A 16,208-nucleotide genomic window follows, 5' to 3' on the forward strand; every position below is an offset into this window, starting at 1 on the left:
GAAGAGACAGAAAAACATGATAATTTACAATCTGGGGAGGAAATAGACATGAAAGCTTCCCCCTCTGCCCTTGCTAGTTCCTTAAAAATCAATTTTAATGTAATTTGAAAAGTTCTGATTTTGGTACAGTTATTCCATTTAGTTTGATTTAATTTCTGCTTCTAAAAAAGAGGTTTATGGAGACCTTACATTAACTCCACAGATTACAGCTGGCATTGAACAGGGGTATAAGTTATGAAGCAAATATAAAGGAGCATCCATTTCCATGTATGATTAAATGCTGACTCAAGGTAGTCCAGTATTTTTGATCCCCTAAGTTTAATAAAATTCAGGACAGGCAATAAGGAGTCACAGACAAATTAAAATTTATTGAGACAGACAAAAATGCAACTATTTCAGACTACAGTTAAGCATTTACAGTTAACCAAAGGTAGCAAAATGCTCACATTCCACTTAACTCCTTATGGAAAAAGCATTCAGAATTTACTATGCAGTTCTACTTACTATGATAGTCTACATCCATCTACAGTAGGGACATCGAACTGAAACACGTAATATTTGGATCTCTCCTTACAGATCTACACATTGAACAGTAACAGACATCAACAGCATTGAGAAAAGTATAAAAAGACCAAAACCCACCTACTGTAGAAAGGGCTTTTTGATGTATAGTAACTGTACAAAGCAGTCTGTGGATGAAAGGATGGGATACAGGAGGGACTGCGAGAGAAGCCAACAAATGGAGGAAGCGAAGCTTGAGCGACCTGGTGGTCTGGGTCAAGTGGTGACCTTAGATCTACGTCAGTTGCTGCTTGAGGGAGAAAAGGCTACAAAACTCCTAATATCAAAATATTCCCATGCCAGAAATGTACACTGAGACTAACAGACTAGGCTGGAGAGGCAAAGAGAAGCATTCACTAACAAACAGTGTTGTTTTAAATATAAACTTTACATTTTCAATATAAACTGTAGAATAAATATTAAATAAACACTTCAAATGGTTTAAAATAATAGTACAAAACAGCTTAAAAAAAAGGCAAAGAAAATGAAGAGGATTCTTTGTGTTCACAGAAAAGGCCAGTAATGACCCAAAAAACCCAGCTGTGCTGAAATCCGAACTCAACATTTTGATTTAACTACAGTAGTTAAAAGAAACACAAAGCAATGGCTAACAGTATCTCATAGTCTCTAATATGAAAAGAAAATGAGATTAAGAATTGGTTTGTGTCTCTACAAGAATGGGACAACTCTGATTCCATTTGGTTTGTGTCTCTAAAAGAATGGGACAACTCAGATTCCATTTTTCACAATGAGAAAATGTTTGGAAGGTCAATGACTTGATTCAGATGGGAAGTCCTGCTTTGTAAAAAAAAAATAAAAGGAAAAAGAAAGAGAAAGAGAAAAAGAAAGGAATTTAATTAAATTAAGTTGGAAGCAAATTAAATCCTTTACAAAGCATGAAGAATGGAAGGGGCTCGATCTGGAAGAGCACTGGTTCTTGGTAGAATCGCTGGTTTCTTTATCACTGTTTCATTAAATGGAAGATTTTCTTAATGCATCTCCCCAAACTGGACACACACATACATATGCACACACATATTTGTGCATAAATGTATATAAACAGACACACAGAGACATACACATGTATATATATAGGCTGCAGATCCCCCACCATGGGAGGATGTCAGTGGATCACAAAAGGGCTTTGCTAAACAGCTTTGCAGGATTTGGGAAATTGGTCTCAAAGCAATCCAGAGTCTGAGCCGCCCTTCCAAGCACGACAGCCTGTGTGCCCTGCTCCTGCCAGGCTGGGACCACTGGGATTGGGCACTGCTGCCCTGCAGTCCCGTGCAGCTGGCCCAGGCCATAAAATGGCACATTTCTCATGCTGGCTCCAGGTCAGAAGAACACTTGCACAAGTCAAACAGGTGACTGAACAGTCACCTGGAGAGGGGGTCTACCTGAAACCAGGCCAGCAGGCTTAGAACAGTTGTGTGTATTTGTGTTTCTGGGTGCAGGGAGATGTGCTACCAGAGGCCACCCCAGCCAGCCAAGGCACCTGCCCTCTCACCAGGCCATGCTGGGCAGGGAGCTGTTTCACTGGGACCCACCCCATGTTTGAGCTGGTGAGTCTGGGAGACAGCAATTGGTTTATAGTTAGATATAAACTCTTCCAGCTCTGATTTGGAAGCATCATGTGTGAAAGATCACAGCCAGGAGACCACCAGTGGGTGGTGCTGCCATGTCTGGTCATGTAAACTGAAAGATGTTCACATTCACTTTTGAAGGCTTATTTAACAGCTTTATTTTAACCATCATGCATGTTTCCATGTGACACAGCCCACCACAGCCTCAGACCTGGTACTGCCTGCCAGGGCTTGGATTGACAGACTTTACCCTGGGGAGGTGCTGGGCAGGAGAAGGGGTTTGCTCTGTGACCTTTGATGTAAGGCATAGTCCAGGATAAGCTGTTGTGGAGGGACACAGGACTGCCAAAAAAACCCCTAGCTCTGTGGGGAGAATGAGTCCAGTCAGGAGGATAGGCATAATGTGCTGATTGTGGAGCTCAGATTTATGTCAGAATGAAATGGCAGCTCTGTGCCTCAGGCAGGTCCTGCACAGGACAGCAGAGCCAGACTCACAGAGTGCGGGGTTAATTAAGAAAATACCAGAGGAAAACTAGACAGGACGTTTGAGAAGGAACCTACTGATGGTGTTCAATTGCTTCTCACAAAATCATATTTGGGGAGACAAATGCTGGATTATCTGCAAGTTGGCAGGATTTCTGTGAAGCAAATAGAAAAAGTGTGTGTGTGTGTGTGTGTGTGTGTGTGTGTGCACTGTGCAGCTCATGGACAATGATTATTGAATATATTTTTCTAAAGCTATGGGAAAACCAAAGGGATTTGTTTGAGGCAGGGCAGCTTGCAGGCCTTTTGCAAATGACTGTGGTGGCAGATTTTTGGGAGGATGCAGGGGCGTGAAACAACAAATTCCTCATGGTTTTATACATCCTTCTGCATTAATGATGATTATGCAGGCTTGCTCTTTGTTCGCAGGTCATTGATCTGCATAAATAGGAAATGCAGGAAGAGAAAACAGGAGAGCCCCTGCAGCACATGGTACCTGAAAGGAATTCCACTTCTGATCACGTCTGAAAGCAGAGGTCCTACCTAGAGGGCTGCCAGGTGTGCACTGGCTTTGGAGAGGGCTGAGAGCCAACACCTTCAGGCCAATGTACCTAAAAAACTGACTTCTGCCAGCCTGTGTGGTATTTTCCAGCTTTCAAGTGACTATGTAGTCAACCATGTTGTGACTCGATGCTGTCTCCACCTCTACATACACTACTAAGAAAAAAAAATTGGATTAGTCTTTGTTATAAGAAACACGTTTCTTATTCTTCAAAATAACTCACTGGCCAACAGGCAACTGCTAAAATACTTAACCTGCATCCTAATGCAAGAGTGGGGTCAAGGTTCCTCTTACTGCTTCAGAAAACAGCAAATGTAATAAAAGGTCACCACAGCACATTACTGCATCCAAGAACTGCCATGGGAAAGGACACTGCAAATAATTTAATGTCAATATGCTCTGATACAAGAGCTTTGAATATATGGGAGGTATCGAGGGAACCACAGATTGGATTTTAATACTATTCTTTTTTAGGAGTGTGTATTACAAGTGTGCAGTGTGTCACACTGAGCCAAGGGGTTCTGCTTTTGAAATATCACCACCTAAAGCTGCTTTTTTAAACAGGCTTCTTTACATTAAATGAATGACAGTTACTTTTGAGAGTTTGTGTCTTCAACAGCATTATAACTTTGGAAGGAGGGGTTGCTAAATGGGGAGAACAGACAGATCTGTAGTGTGTGAGCTGGAAGCAGAGGCTGCCTGTGTGTTGTTAGTGACCTCCTAGTGCAAATGAGCTCAGACAGAAGCTGAGGAACAGCTCTGGAGGTGGTTATGATCCTAAAAATTCGCAAAACACTCTCCCCTTAAACGCTCTGAAATGGAGATGGACTCTGTCCCCTGCCTGTCGGGCTTGGTCCATGATAGCTGAAGGTTCCCAGCATCTCTTAGCCATGTTCCTTTATCAAATAAAGAGTGAGCTGATCTGTGTCCTGTGCCTTCAGGGAATTTTAGAATCCTGTGCCAGTGGGAATTTTGCCTTCAGTGTGAGCTGGACTAAGCCTGTTGAACTCATTCTCAGAGAATGTAAGGAAGAGTAAGTCCTGTCAGTGGGTTTCCTTCTGGATTAAACCCCTGGTACTGGGCAGCCACTGTCCAGAGACTTATTCTTTACTGGGACATTATAAATATGGACTAGAAAATGAGGCACCTGCTTTTCCTTCTTCATGAAAGAAAAAACTGTTTCTGATATGATCCAGGTAACAATTTATGACACGAATTCTCTGATATGAGAGGGGCTTCTAAGCCTTTGTATTGGTTTGTTGAGCCCCTTCCAGGATTCTTTCACAGGATGGATTTCATAGGTGGTGCAAGTGAGGATTAAGACACGAAATGGTTTTAAAACAAAACTCATTGCCCCTGTGGACAGAACAAAAATCCCCCAAACCAACTGAACAGAAGCTGTACTCCAAACAGTCCTTGCTGGAAAAAAAAGTTGTCATCCAAATTAAATTGACTATACAAAATTAAACTCAGTAGAGAGGGAATATTTGTGCCAGGTACTCTCAGATAGAATTGCAGAGATATGATGTGAGTTGCAATATTGTGCAAAACATGAGTCCTCATTATGATGGGCACTACCATATATAACCAATTTCATCATCCTTATCATCATCTTCATCTTCATCATCTTCATTAGCTGCTCTTACATGAATCTTCAGTTTCCCTTCTTTGTCTTTTTTTGTCGCTTCAGGTTCCTCTTCCAAATCATCCAACAATACAACAGATCCACCACTGCCAAAATCCCCTGAAGTTTCTTGCTCTTCTTCTGAAACAGGCGAGCAGGAAAGGTCATTTCCTCACAGAACACCAAATTCCACATTAATCACTACCCTTGTCATGCAAGCCACTGTCATTTGCATTGTTATTTTAAAAATTCATTGGTTTAGCTATTCATGAAACAACCTTTAAATTTCAATTTTCATTCTGAACTGGGATAAATACATATCAATTGACTCTGAAAAACTTTCTTGCATAAATGGCCCCTATGCATTGTCCTCATCCTAGAGACATGACTGGAAAGTTCCAGATTATGGGCATGCAGGCCAGAAAATCATTATTCCTTTGTAAATACTTGAATTCCATCACAGCTCTGTAAACCAGGCTAACAATATTCCAAAAATTATTTGAGTGCATTAACTTCACTCTGCAAATGTAGCTATTAAACCTAAGATCTGTGGTGTGATTCTGGGCATCCTGAATCTTCTAGGTCTTTTTTCCTTCTCAAAAAAGAAAGCTGCACTCACAACCATCCCTGAAGCACTCTGAAGGAATGCAGGCGAAATCTTCCTTGTCTAGGCACAACAGCTAATTGGTGATTTCACTTACCTACATAATATTGTCCTGTCAGCAATTTCATTGGGCTTGGTTGCTAATGTATGCAATTTTACACATTTAGGACTTCCATTGTGCATTCCAGAGTATACAGAGCAATATATTTAATAACCCCACCGAGCAACCCCAGACCCTTAATTTTAATATCACTAACTGCACTTTCCAGGCTGGTAGCAAAAATATCTTAACAGTGGTTATTGCCTGCTAACTTGTGCTGCACCCCTGCAGTCCAAAGGACCAATGAGGGATATACCATTTGTAGTCTGAATAGGAAAAGAGAGGAGCACTTTGAACAGTGGTACTCGTGTTTCCCTGTTGTCCCTTTTGTTATCGTATTCGGTGGTACAGCAGTGGCAGGGCTTACAGCAGTGTTAATTCCCTCATTGTCTGAGGAAAGCACATCATTACTCACCACAGCTGACTGTCCCTTGCTTTCTGGAGCCAGCTATCTCATTCCCATACTTATCAACACACCAGCACTGCCCCGTGCTGCCATGGCACTGCGTGGCTTTGTAATAACCTTCTTCATTGCACCGGGGGATGAAAGCACCTGAATAAAATATAAGGTGTGCTCAGTAATGCAATCCTCTGCAGGAGCAAACACATACACAGGGTATTATGAACTTAGCACTTATATACATGAAGATCTTGACAATGTTGGCAAGGAAATACATGTGATTATCGGGTGCCTGAAAGGGGGAGGAAATTATATCTGGTTAACTCTTTTCAGACACCCTGGTCTCAGTGTAGAAATGTTTGTTTGTACCCAGCACACAGAGAAGGGTGTCATACACTCCTAGAGAGAGGTTCAGTCTGTCTCTGAATGATTGATATTCCCACAGAGCCTTTTCAAACTTAACTCCTGGTTTTAAACTTTTCTTCCCAATTGGATTATTACCCCAACTTCATTAGTTCTGCATTTCCCTTCCATTTGCACTCCTTCAGTGTTTATCATGAGTCCTTCCACAACACTGTAATTATCCCTGGAAGGTATCTGCCATCTGCTTACTATCCATACTAATCTCAGGCACATCCCCTGACTTACTGAGTTCCCATGTATAAAAGAAGAAATAATGCACAGGCTTTACAAAGAGGGACAACAGGCTTTGAATCAGTAAGTCTTCAGATTTGGAGCCCAAGATTTGTCTCACAATAAAACCAATATAGTTCAGCCTTGTAGAGTGTGGTTCATTCTGGCTTCTGCAGACAGGGAAACTCTCAGGAGAAACCTGTGTTGTTGTTCCCACCATTTTCAGCAGATACAGCAAATGTACTTCAAGATGAAAAGCCCTCTTGTCCTTCGAGATGAATTAGCTTTATTCCCACTGGAGGTCAGTGCATTCATTTTTCCCTTCTTTGTCAATTGCTTCAATTTGAAACATGGCATAAACGCACCCTTGCCCCCAAATTTCTTGTCTCAAATGATTTTTGAGAAAGTGTTTTTCTCCTTTGTCAAAGATACCAGTGATTTACTGGTGATTCAGTAAAGTTTTTTAACTAGTTCCATGTGTAGCATCTTTTCAGACAGTACATGTGTCAAAAGGGCCACTTCCACTACATTTCTCCCAGGAAAAATGAATGAGAAGGTGCTGCCCAAATGTCATGAGATTTCCTATATAAAAGACATAAAAGTGGAAGTCAGTCTGTCTCATGCACACAGAGAGCTATACAAAGTGAATCTGAATATCCAAACTTGTTGCTCTGCAGATCTTGCCTCATGTTTGAGTGCTGCTCATGCAGGTCTGGAAGGTGAGAAAAGAAACCTTTGAACATCTGCAGAAATCTTATTTATCATATATCAGATCAGTTCTGGAGACCACATCCATGAGTGAGAGTATTTTAAATAACGTCAGAGCATGATCTTATAGCAAGTTTGCTAATAGGTACCACCATTATGTTCATGTACAAATGCTAAAGACTATCAAAGACTCATTTTCACTGTTTACAAGACAATAGTTTCAATAAAAAATGTATGTATTTGCCTTTGCAGGTTTTTGTAAGTTAATGCTCAGTGTTCAAAACTTTATTTCAATACTGATTAGGAAAAGTATTTTTTTTCATATTTCTGCTCATGTCCTGTCACTGGTAAGCACTCCAGGTGTTCATCAAACTATACACAACCTTAGGAAAGGTGCTCAGGTGCTGACTTTGAGCTGGTGTAAATCAGCATAGCTGTGCCCATGTCACTAGAGCTGCCCTTTTATATCTGGTGAGCATCTGGCTCCAGGGAAGGATCAAAGAGGGGGACCTCAGGGTGAGCAGAAATCAGCTTCTGCATCTTAAAAGGTCTCATGCTTTCTCTTTTCCTTGGGCAAAGCAACCTTTCCCTTCTTTGAAACAGGCCTTTTTGCATAGTTTCACTGTTTCTTGTAAGGCATGAAAATGTTCCACACTGCCTATAAAAGCTTTAAAAGATTTAAAAATAAATTATGGCCCAGGCTCACTGCCAACATAACTGTGTGTGGAATAGATTCACACTTTGGGTCTCAGTGAGGAGTGGAAGGTACTTTTCCTTCTGCGTGGGAAATTCGTGCCAATTTGTATGTAACACTGGAGCTTTAAATATTTAGCTATGCATACTAATGCCACAGTATTTGCCAGCCATCAGAGGGAAGATACAGCATGTCCTCTCCAATGTGTCAGGTGCAGGTGATAATTTGGAGAGGATAGAGAGTCGCTGGGAACAAGTGTTGTACAATGTGATGATTCTCCCTGTAAATTGTACACAAATCAGCCTGTTTTCATTAGAAATAAGCTGGCTACAAGCTCTGCTATCCTGGAGCATGGCACCTAGACAGCCCATTTTCTGGGTTTGGCATCAGAGAACATCTGGAGTTTTCCTCTCCAGAGGTTCTTGCACAGACAGTGCTTCCCCACAAGCCTCGACCCCACAAAATGTGAGTCACTCCCCACCAAACTGCCTCAGGCTACTGAATGCTGCCTCCCCATCTCCCTTTGTCCTGGGAAGGATTTAATTATTCCACAGAAACTTGAACAGCACTCTTGCATCTGTATCCTCTTTATGGATCCAGACCTATACCTCTTTTTTTTTTGCATCATTTCCTTATCTATATAATACTCCCCTTCCTTAGAGAACATGAGGAGAATAGTTATATGCTAAAGATAGTGAAGCACACAGGTAAAAGCCTGACAGAATTAAGTGCTAGCCAGCACACAGCTCCTGGTATTAGCTGTTATATTAGCTGAATCCACAGGGTTGATGCAAGAGAAAACAGTGACAGGAGCAGAAATTTATTACTTTAGTGATGTGGGAGAAGCATTATCAGGCTGCACAGTTGTATGCTCTGAAAGTACAGTCTCTGCAGTTAATTGTGCTCTAGATAAATCTGGTAGGAAAAGATGAATAGTGCTGTTTACTTTTTAATTCAGTCTCCTAGGATGCTAAGCTTCATTTGAAAGCCTCCAAATTCAACCTATCTAATGGCAATGGCTTTGAAGTACTTTGTTGCAACTGTCAAGTGTTTTGAAAAATATACAGAGAAGAAAATATCAAAAGTCATCATTTTTATCAATGGATACAAGTTAACAAAAACATTTTTCATGCTACTACCCAGACTGTAAGTGCTGTGCTCTCTATGTCAGGGTCAGAGGAGGAAAGAGAATAATTAAAGATTAGTTTATCTGAAAATATTAATCTCTTCTCCATCTTTACTGTTGCTATAAGTCACGTGTATGTTTGGGCTTCCATCTGAATGATTTTTCAGTCAGTGAAAAGACAATGTTTTCTGCTGTATAAATAGCTCTGATATCAAATTAAAATCTTCCAGACAGGTGTCATTATGCAGGAAGACTTTCAGGGTAGGTGAAGCAAAGAGTTCCTCTTTATATTATAATTTTCTAGCTTGTGGAACAACCTGTGCCTGACACCTTGATTTGTTGAGCTTTACTACTTTCATTCTTCTTTTACTTTTTTTTTTAATACAGCTGACTAGAAGTTATCTGTGCTAAGGGACCATTCTTACTGCTTTTACTTTGTCATTTTACTCCTGCTATTGTGATCAGATCCCAGTGACATGTGCTACAGCCACCTGCATGTTGAACTACCTGCAACCCAGGCATCATTCTTCCCACACACCAGAAAAACTACTTATGTTTCAACCTAGATGACATTTATAGCACACAGAAAATAACAGCAAAGCATAAAATAAATATGGGATAGTCAAAGCTATCTATTAACAACTGGGCTTCTTATTCTTTTAGGTGGCTTTGAAAATCATGACACCCATGAGAGAGAGAACACTGTGACTTCCTCTGCCACAACATTCCCTTGAACACAAATGCAGAGTATCTGCTGAATGGAGCACACATACCCCGAGTGATCAATCCTCCCTTTGCTCCCACAGCTATGAACAGCAGGAGCTGAAACTCTGAAACATCTTAATCTTCATGTGAACTTGCTCTGAAAGGTTGATGGATCTAAACCACAGTCCCTGCAGCCTTTGGAATGTTTATTCTTAATTTAAACCAACGAATCTGGTTTGAGACTGTTCACAAGGCACCTGAACCTCGAGTCCAAATGGCAGTGGCATCTGGGAATGGCAGGATTTGGCAGAGTTCTCTTTGCAGGGTCTGCTGTTGAGTATGGAGGAGCCCCAGCCTGGAATGTGAGAGGCACCCGAGCAGCACTGCAGCACGAGCTGACACATCCCTGTGCTGCAGCTGGTGATGCTGTGGGATACCTGACATGTTTTCCATGGTGGGCCTGACAGCTGGGGCTGAGGTCAGCCATCCTCCTCAAGGGTGAAGTGCAGGGCTTGCTGGAAACAGGGGCTTTCATCTGTCCTCTGCAACTCAGTGGTTGGGCTCTGTGTGCACAAATGTGCTGGGACACAACTTTTGATAAGACACCAGCACACAAACACCAGGCTACACATCACTGGGTGATTTTAGGTTAGGGAATTAGTCACCTGAAATTTTTTCAGTTCAGCAACTTGATTTTTTAGCAGTTAATTGGGAAAATGCCAGATGGGGATTTATTTAACCTAATTTTAGATATCCATCAGAGCAATGTGAGTCATGAATCAATTCAGGCTCCCAACAGGCACGAGAGAGAGGGACAGGCATGACCACATCTTACAGCATGAAGCATCCTGCAGGCTGCCTAAAATGAGATTATATGAATTCCTGTTTTCATATACACAGAATATACTGAAACATTTTAAAGAGTGATTAGGTGAAATTGAACCCCAAGGAAAGCCTGCATTGCGCCATAACTGCAAGGGAATATGAATGCATTGGCTATGCACCTTCAGTCACCCTTCAAAAATGGGAGCCCTGAGTATCAAGCAGCCTCCCAGCACTTACTGTGACCTGTGAGGTGATAAGGCAGTATTAAGCTCTGTGCAGACAAGGCTCTGCATTTCTGGAGAGCAGTAAATTAGTTCTGAACCTGTTGCCACACTGACACCTGTTCTGTGTGTTGCTATCTCATTATTTGTTTAATTTCATAGTGTCAGGCCTACACTCGGTGCTGCATACTCCTGACTCAAAACATTAGTCTCTAATTGAAAAACCATTACTGCATATAAAGTTACAATAATCACAGAAGCTTTAATTAGTTGAGTAAATGAATAGCAAGTAATCGAACTTACCCAACAGACTCTTCCCTCTACTTAGCTTTTGAATTCTATTCATTTCATTCTGGCAAGGAAGACCTAAAATATAATGTATAAGAATCAGTTTCCAGATGGTATGGGACAGACTCTGCAATGACTGGCTTCACTGCTGACATGAAATGTAGGCTACTGTACACCTGGGACTGAGAGAAGCCCATATGCTGGTACTGTACCGCAAAACAAATTTATGTCATTAGCTCCACTAATTAAAAAAAAAAAAAAAAAAAAAGGCAACACACTGTCGTTGAGAGTAGTGTTTGGGGGCCATTTTAATTGTTAAACCATTCTACCTCTCTTTTCACCAAACTGACATCATGCCAGCTCTCTGATTTATGACTTGCTAATTGGCTAATTTCTGCATTAATAAAAGAGTCAATTCTTGAGCTTTCTATCAGCAGTAGAGCTTATTTCTAGACTGTGTGCACTGACACTTACTAATTTGTTTGCTTTAATGATCAAGGGATATTAATATAGTTCATCCGAGACATTAACATGGTTCCACAATGCCCTTCACACTGGTGCTGGGGAAAAGAGCTTTTTAACACACCTGCTTGCCAATCTCTCCAGGCAAGCCCTGAAACACAGGGAGAGCCAACAGCTCCTCTTTGTATTGCAAATCGCACAACTCACCGCCCGGCTTCTGGAAGCAATAGCACCACTCGTTGTTGGAAAGCTTCCCGTCCTTGAAGGAGTCGCAGGAGTTGAAGAGCGGCTTGACACACGGCTCGTACTTATCCAGATAAATGGCACTGATCTCCGAGGGATCCAGCAGCAGGTCATAGTTCATGTCAAGTTTGTTGAACATCCAGCCTAAGGAATCCTTACAGATTGGTAGGATGCTGGTGTCAAATCCTGTAAGAAGACAGGCAAATATTCCCCAGCTGAACCCTGACATGCTCTGGGCACAGGAACCACTTCTAAGGTGAAGCCTTGCTAACTTTTCTTTTTTTGGTTGGGCTCTGAACATTGAGCTGTCTTGTGCAAAGCAGAACAAAATCCTAAGACTGAACTGATTGTGTAAAGCTTAAAGCCCAAGCACAGCTACAAACTACTCACACTCTGTGGGAGCTGTGGGGTGTAGAGGGCTGAGATTCAGACATGATTTCTGAAATTCAAAGTTATTTCTATTCAAAAAGTTCTTGCTCGATTTTTTTTTTTCAGTCCTCAGTCCAAGGGGGTTGGCCTCGTTCCAGGAAACTGAAATGTGATGAGAAAAGGCTGCATCCACCATATTTTCAAACTAGACTGAATCTGAATGCAATTTAAATCCTGTTTCCCAGACTCATTTCTAGTTGCCTGATCAAATTCTTTCCTGCTGTGCTCTCACCTTCTACCTCTCATCCTTGCTTTTCACTCTTCAAAGGCCTGTCTGTGTGTTTTGTGACAACAAACTGCTTTGATCTGGACTGTGAGCTGTCTGGGGGAGGCAGGGGGAGAGAAGAGGTGAAGCGTCTCTGTTCCTTACACCACTCTGAGGGAGGGCACTGCTTCAGCTGGGAGCTGCACAGAGCTGCCCATGCTCTTGCATGCTGTACCAGCACCACTCCTTCCTGCAGCCTCCAGGATTCTGCAGCAATACAGGATTCTGCTTTTCCAGTGCTTTGGAAACCATCACCATCATTCATTTTAATAGCCCAGACTCTTCAAAGACTGCTGCAGCAGTGGTTATCACAGAAAGCCCAAGTCATGCATATAGATACCCACTGTGTATGTGAGATACATGTTCCAGTATCCTGCAGTCTCCAGAAAAACACTGGCATGGGGCATTATAAATCCACAAAGCTTTTTCAATGCTTAGACTAAATTCCAAGTTATCTACAATGTCAGGAAGTATACTTATAATACAGAGATAATAAATCTGATAACAAGGGTATTAGTTTCAACCCGGACTCAGAAACATGAATCCATTGGCTGGGAATGTGCAGGGACAGAGGCCTGCTGATACCCTGGGCCTCTGGTGCTCACACTGCTCCAGCTGTGAGCAATAACCTGCCTGTGCACTGCTCACTCTGCTTTGGGCCAGGTGGAGAAGCCTGATGAGCTTTTTCCTTCAGCTGCATCGTTCATTGAAAGAGGTTAAGCTTAGCTTTATTTGCTGTACATGTCCCTTTCAGGACGCTGCTTTGTTAAAGTGAAAGCTGAGATGTTGCTGGAATCACGCTGACAGTTTGTCCAAGCTCTGCAGCCTACCTGCTATTTTAGGCATTAATCCAAAGGAGAGCAGGGCTTTTTGCTGGAAGCTGTGCTTTTTGTATGCAACTGTGGCTGAGAGTTGTCAGTGACCCAGAGGGACAATCAGAAGGGTTAACTAATGGGAAGGTTTGTGTCATTCATAATACATGTTTCTCTAAGGAAGGAAGAAGGTAACGCCATTTCCTCAGGGATAAAGGCAGCTCAGGCAGGGAAGAGAGAAATAATGCTGAACATTTCATCACATTTTTATGCTGTTATCTCCCATAACATTATCTAATCATGTTTGAGCACAGTGAAAAAGAACAAGGCTGTGTGAATAGATGTAGGGGGGAGCTGCTTGCCTTGCTGAAGCAATTAGAAATACTGACTTCAATTATTTTTGTCATCTGAAGAAGGCAAGCAGGATTTGATCACTGTGCAATCTCTTGCTGAGTGAAAGGATTTAAGATTCCTCACCTTTGCCTTTACAGAGCAACAGGAGCAGGGCACACAGTCCTGCCCTGTACAGGTATATGGTGCCAGATTCCCCAGCCCAGGGCAGGTTAAAAGTAGTCAAACAGGCAGGGGTGGATCATTCAACTGCATGGTGGAGCTGGGATCAGCTTCAGCTATCCCAGTTTAACAGTTTTTAGAGAAAAAGAGTTAGTTTCCAAAGTCTGCTCTTTTTCTGCACAGATGCCCTCCCTCTCTGGCAATAGACTTTACACACTGTGGTGGCACTTACTGCTGCAAAAGGTGAGTAACTTCAGGGTGTGTTGTATAAACAGTAGAGTATGGTATGTGTTGTTCAGCCCTGATGGGTCTCTAAAGGTCATCTCTTAACTGGCAGGGATCAACGCAGGGAGGAGGAGATCCCAGAATGAATTTGCCCCTGACAGTGCCTCTAGATTATTTCTGAGTCTTGTTTTCCTCCCTGCTGGGAAATCTCCACCTGTGTGTACAATGGGGATACAGCACCAGCCTGCCCTCAGCACGGATCTGTCTGAGCATATCACCAGCAGGGACTGCTGTGAGTACAAAGCTGCTCTGGGACACACCATCAGGGCTTGGATGGGAGATACAGTTGTGAAAGGTCAATCGAGAAGACAGTTAATTACATTAGTTGAAGAGGTTTTGACTGTAATTTCTTATAAATAAGGGAGCTTTCACTGTTGTGTTCCAGATTAGATTTATTAAGAGGCTGGTTTACTAAACAGTGCTGGATTATCAGACAGTGTGTTCTGGAAGTCCTGAAATATTGAAGTGGTAGGTGTGACACAAAGTCCTTAGCTAGATGGTTATTATCAGTGGAAAGTTAAATCTTTAATTGTCCCTCAATATGTAGTTGAAGGTAAATAGTGGCTCCACTTCCTACTGTCTCCTGGTAAAAGGTACTGCCCATAAATCACGTTTTGCAACATTGCATTTGCAGCCCAAATCCAAAAATCCTGGATGCTCTCAGCATCCAGCACCAGGAGAGAAAGCCAAATGTCCCCTAAATGTTCAACACAGGCTCAGACTCACAGCATAACCAGGGCAGCTGATGGAAAATGGCTTCTGGAGCTCACCTTCACTGGGAGGTCACTATGCTCCCACCAGCCTGGTGAGACCAAATGATATTGAATGAATTAACTTCTTTTTAGAGTCTTTTGATATACTGACCTATAAATATGATGCAATTTTCTGGATGAAATAAACCATATACTGTAATTCTGTAAAGAATTCAGTACTTGGTTAACAGGCTGGATTTCCAGCACAACAGACCCAGAATAAGCAACCTCAATGAGAACTTTTCTGCATCTTTCTGTTCATCAGCATAGTGCTGCAGTGCCTTTGGTGAGAAGCAGGAGAACAGTGCAGGCTCCACACCCCTCTTGCTCTCGGCTCCTTGGCAGACGCTGCCAACACAGATGCCAATTAATGTCAGTTGAGGTGGTGGCTGCTCTCATTTGGACACCTGCTCACAAGGACCTGGACTGAGACCATCGTGTTCCTCTTTCCAACTGACAGCTGTTCAGCATCCTGACAACTTTCATTCACTACAGAGCTGGAAGGAAATCAAGCTGGTGACCTACATGTAGAAGTCTCTCATCCCATTAATACATAAAACACTCCACCTCCTCTGATTTAAAATGGAATTAAATTTAAAAAAGTCTTTAGGTGAAAATCCTAATTAAAAATAAACACACCTTCTGGCATGACAAAAATTATTTTCCCCCTTCAAGAGTTGACTTACATGAGCCATTTTTATTTTATTAAAGTATACTACAATTAAATTAACAGGGGTATAATTAACCTAATTTCCCCAATCATTTAAAATAAAAGAAGGAGGAGAAGAAATGTTCCCCAGAAAAAATCCTTTCTATTGCATAGATCTCCTGTAAAAGAAAAACAACACTCGCTCCAACCAAGGAGACTCTCTAGATACAATACAGGGATGTTATGAATTATCAACAGGCTCAGGAGCAATTTGAATCTGATCTTGCTACCTAATTAGTTTTATTATTTCCCTATGTCAAAGCAAGTCCCTGAGTTTCTTGTATCATTTATTGAGGAGATTTTAATTGCACAAAGCCTTCAGAAGACAAAGTACCTGGCCCACAGTGCTTTGCTGGGATCAGAGAGCTCAGGGAATGAAGGTTTGAAATTATCTCCATCATCCCTTTCCTTTCAAGAGACTTTACAAAGAAAACAAAAAGGAGTGTACTTTTTTCCTTCACCTGGGGGTGAACATAATACACTCAAAATGCTTATTTACACTCACACTAACATCTTGAAAAATTAATGTAGCATAGAGAAATCTCTGCTGGAAGACCTTCTCTAGACAGCCGATGTGTCCGAGGCATCGTAGTCATCCCATCCCACCATCTGTTCCTT

At 41.9% G+C, this 16,208-nt stretch overlaps 1 protein-coding gene across 2 annotated transcripts in view; it reads right to left on the bottom strand.

Moving 5' to 3' along the window:
- Positions 1 to 348: 348 nt before the first annotated feature.
- The window catches only part of SPOCK1 (SPARC (osteonectin), cwcv and kazal like domains proteoglycan 1), a 279,178-nt gene continuing 263,318 nt past the window's right edge, over positions 349 to 16,208 (bottom strand). For both annotated transcript variants that reach the window (XM_069029014.1, XM_069029015.1), the window contains 4 exons: positions 11,790 to 12,011; positions 11,136 to 11,198; positions 5,936 to 6,073; positions 349 to 4,957 (listed from right to left, as the gene is read on the bottom strand). In XM_069029014.1, the coding sequence (XP_068885115.1) occupies positions 4,767 to 4,957; positions 5,936 to 6,073; positions 11,136 to 11,198; positions 11,790 to 12,011 (614 nt within the window). In that variant the 3' untranslated portion in view covers positions 349 to 4,766. The remainder of the gene's footprint in view (positions 4,958 to 5,935; positions 6,074 to 11,135; positions 11,199 to 11,789; positions 12,012 to 16,208) is intronic.

This window comes from Aphelocoma coerulescens, chromosome 13 (genome assembly GCF_041296385.1).
Source record: "Aphelocoma coerulescens isolate FSJ_1873_10779 chromosome 13, UR_Acoe_1.0, whole genome shotgun sequence".
Classification (NCBI taxonomy): domain Eukaryota; kingdom Metazoa; phylum Chordata; class Aves; order Passeriformes; family Corvidae; genus Aphelocoma; species Aphelocoma coerulescens.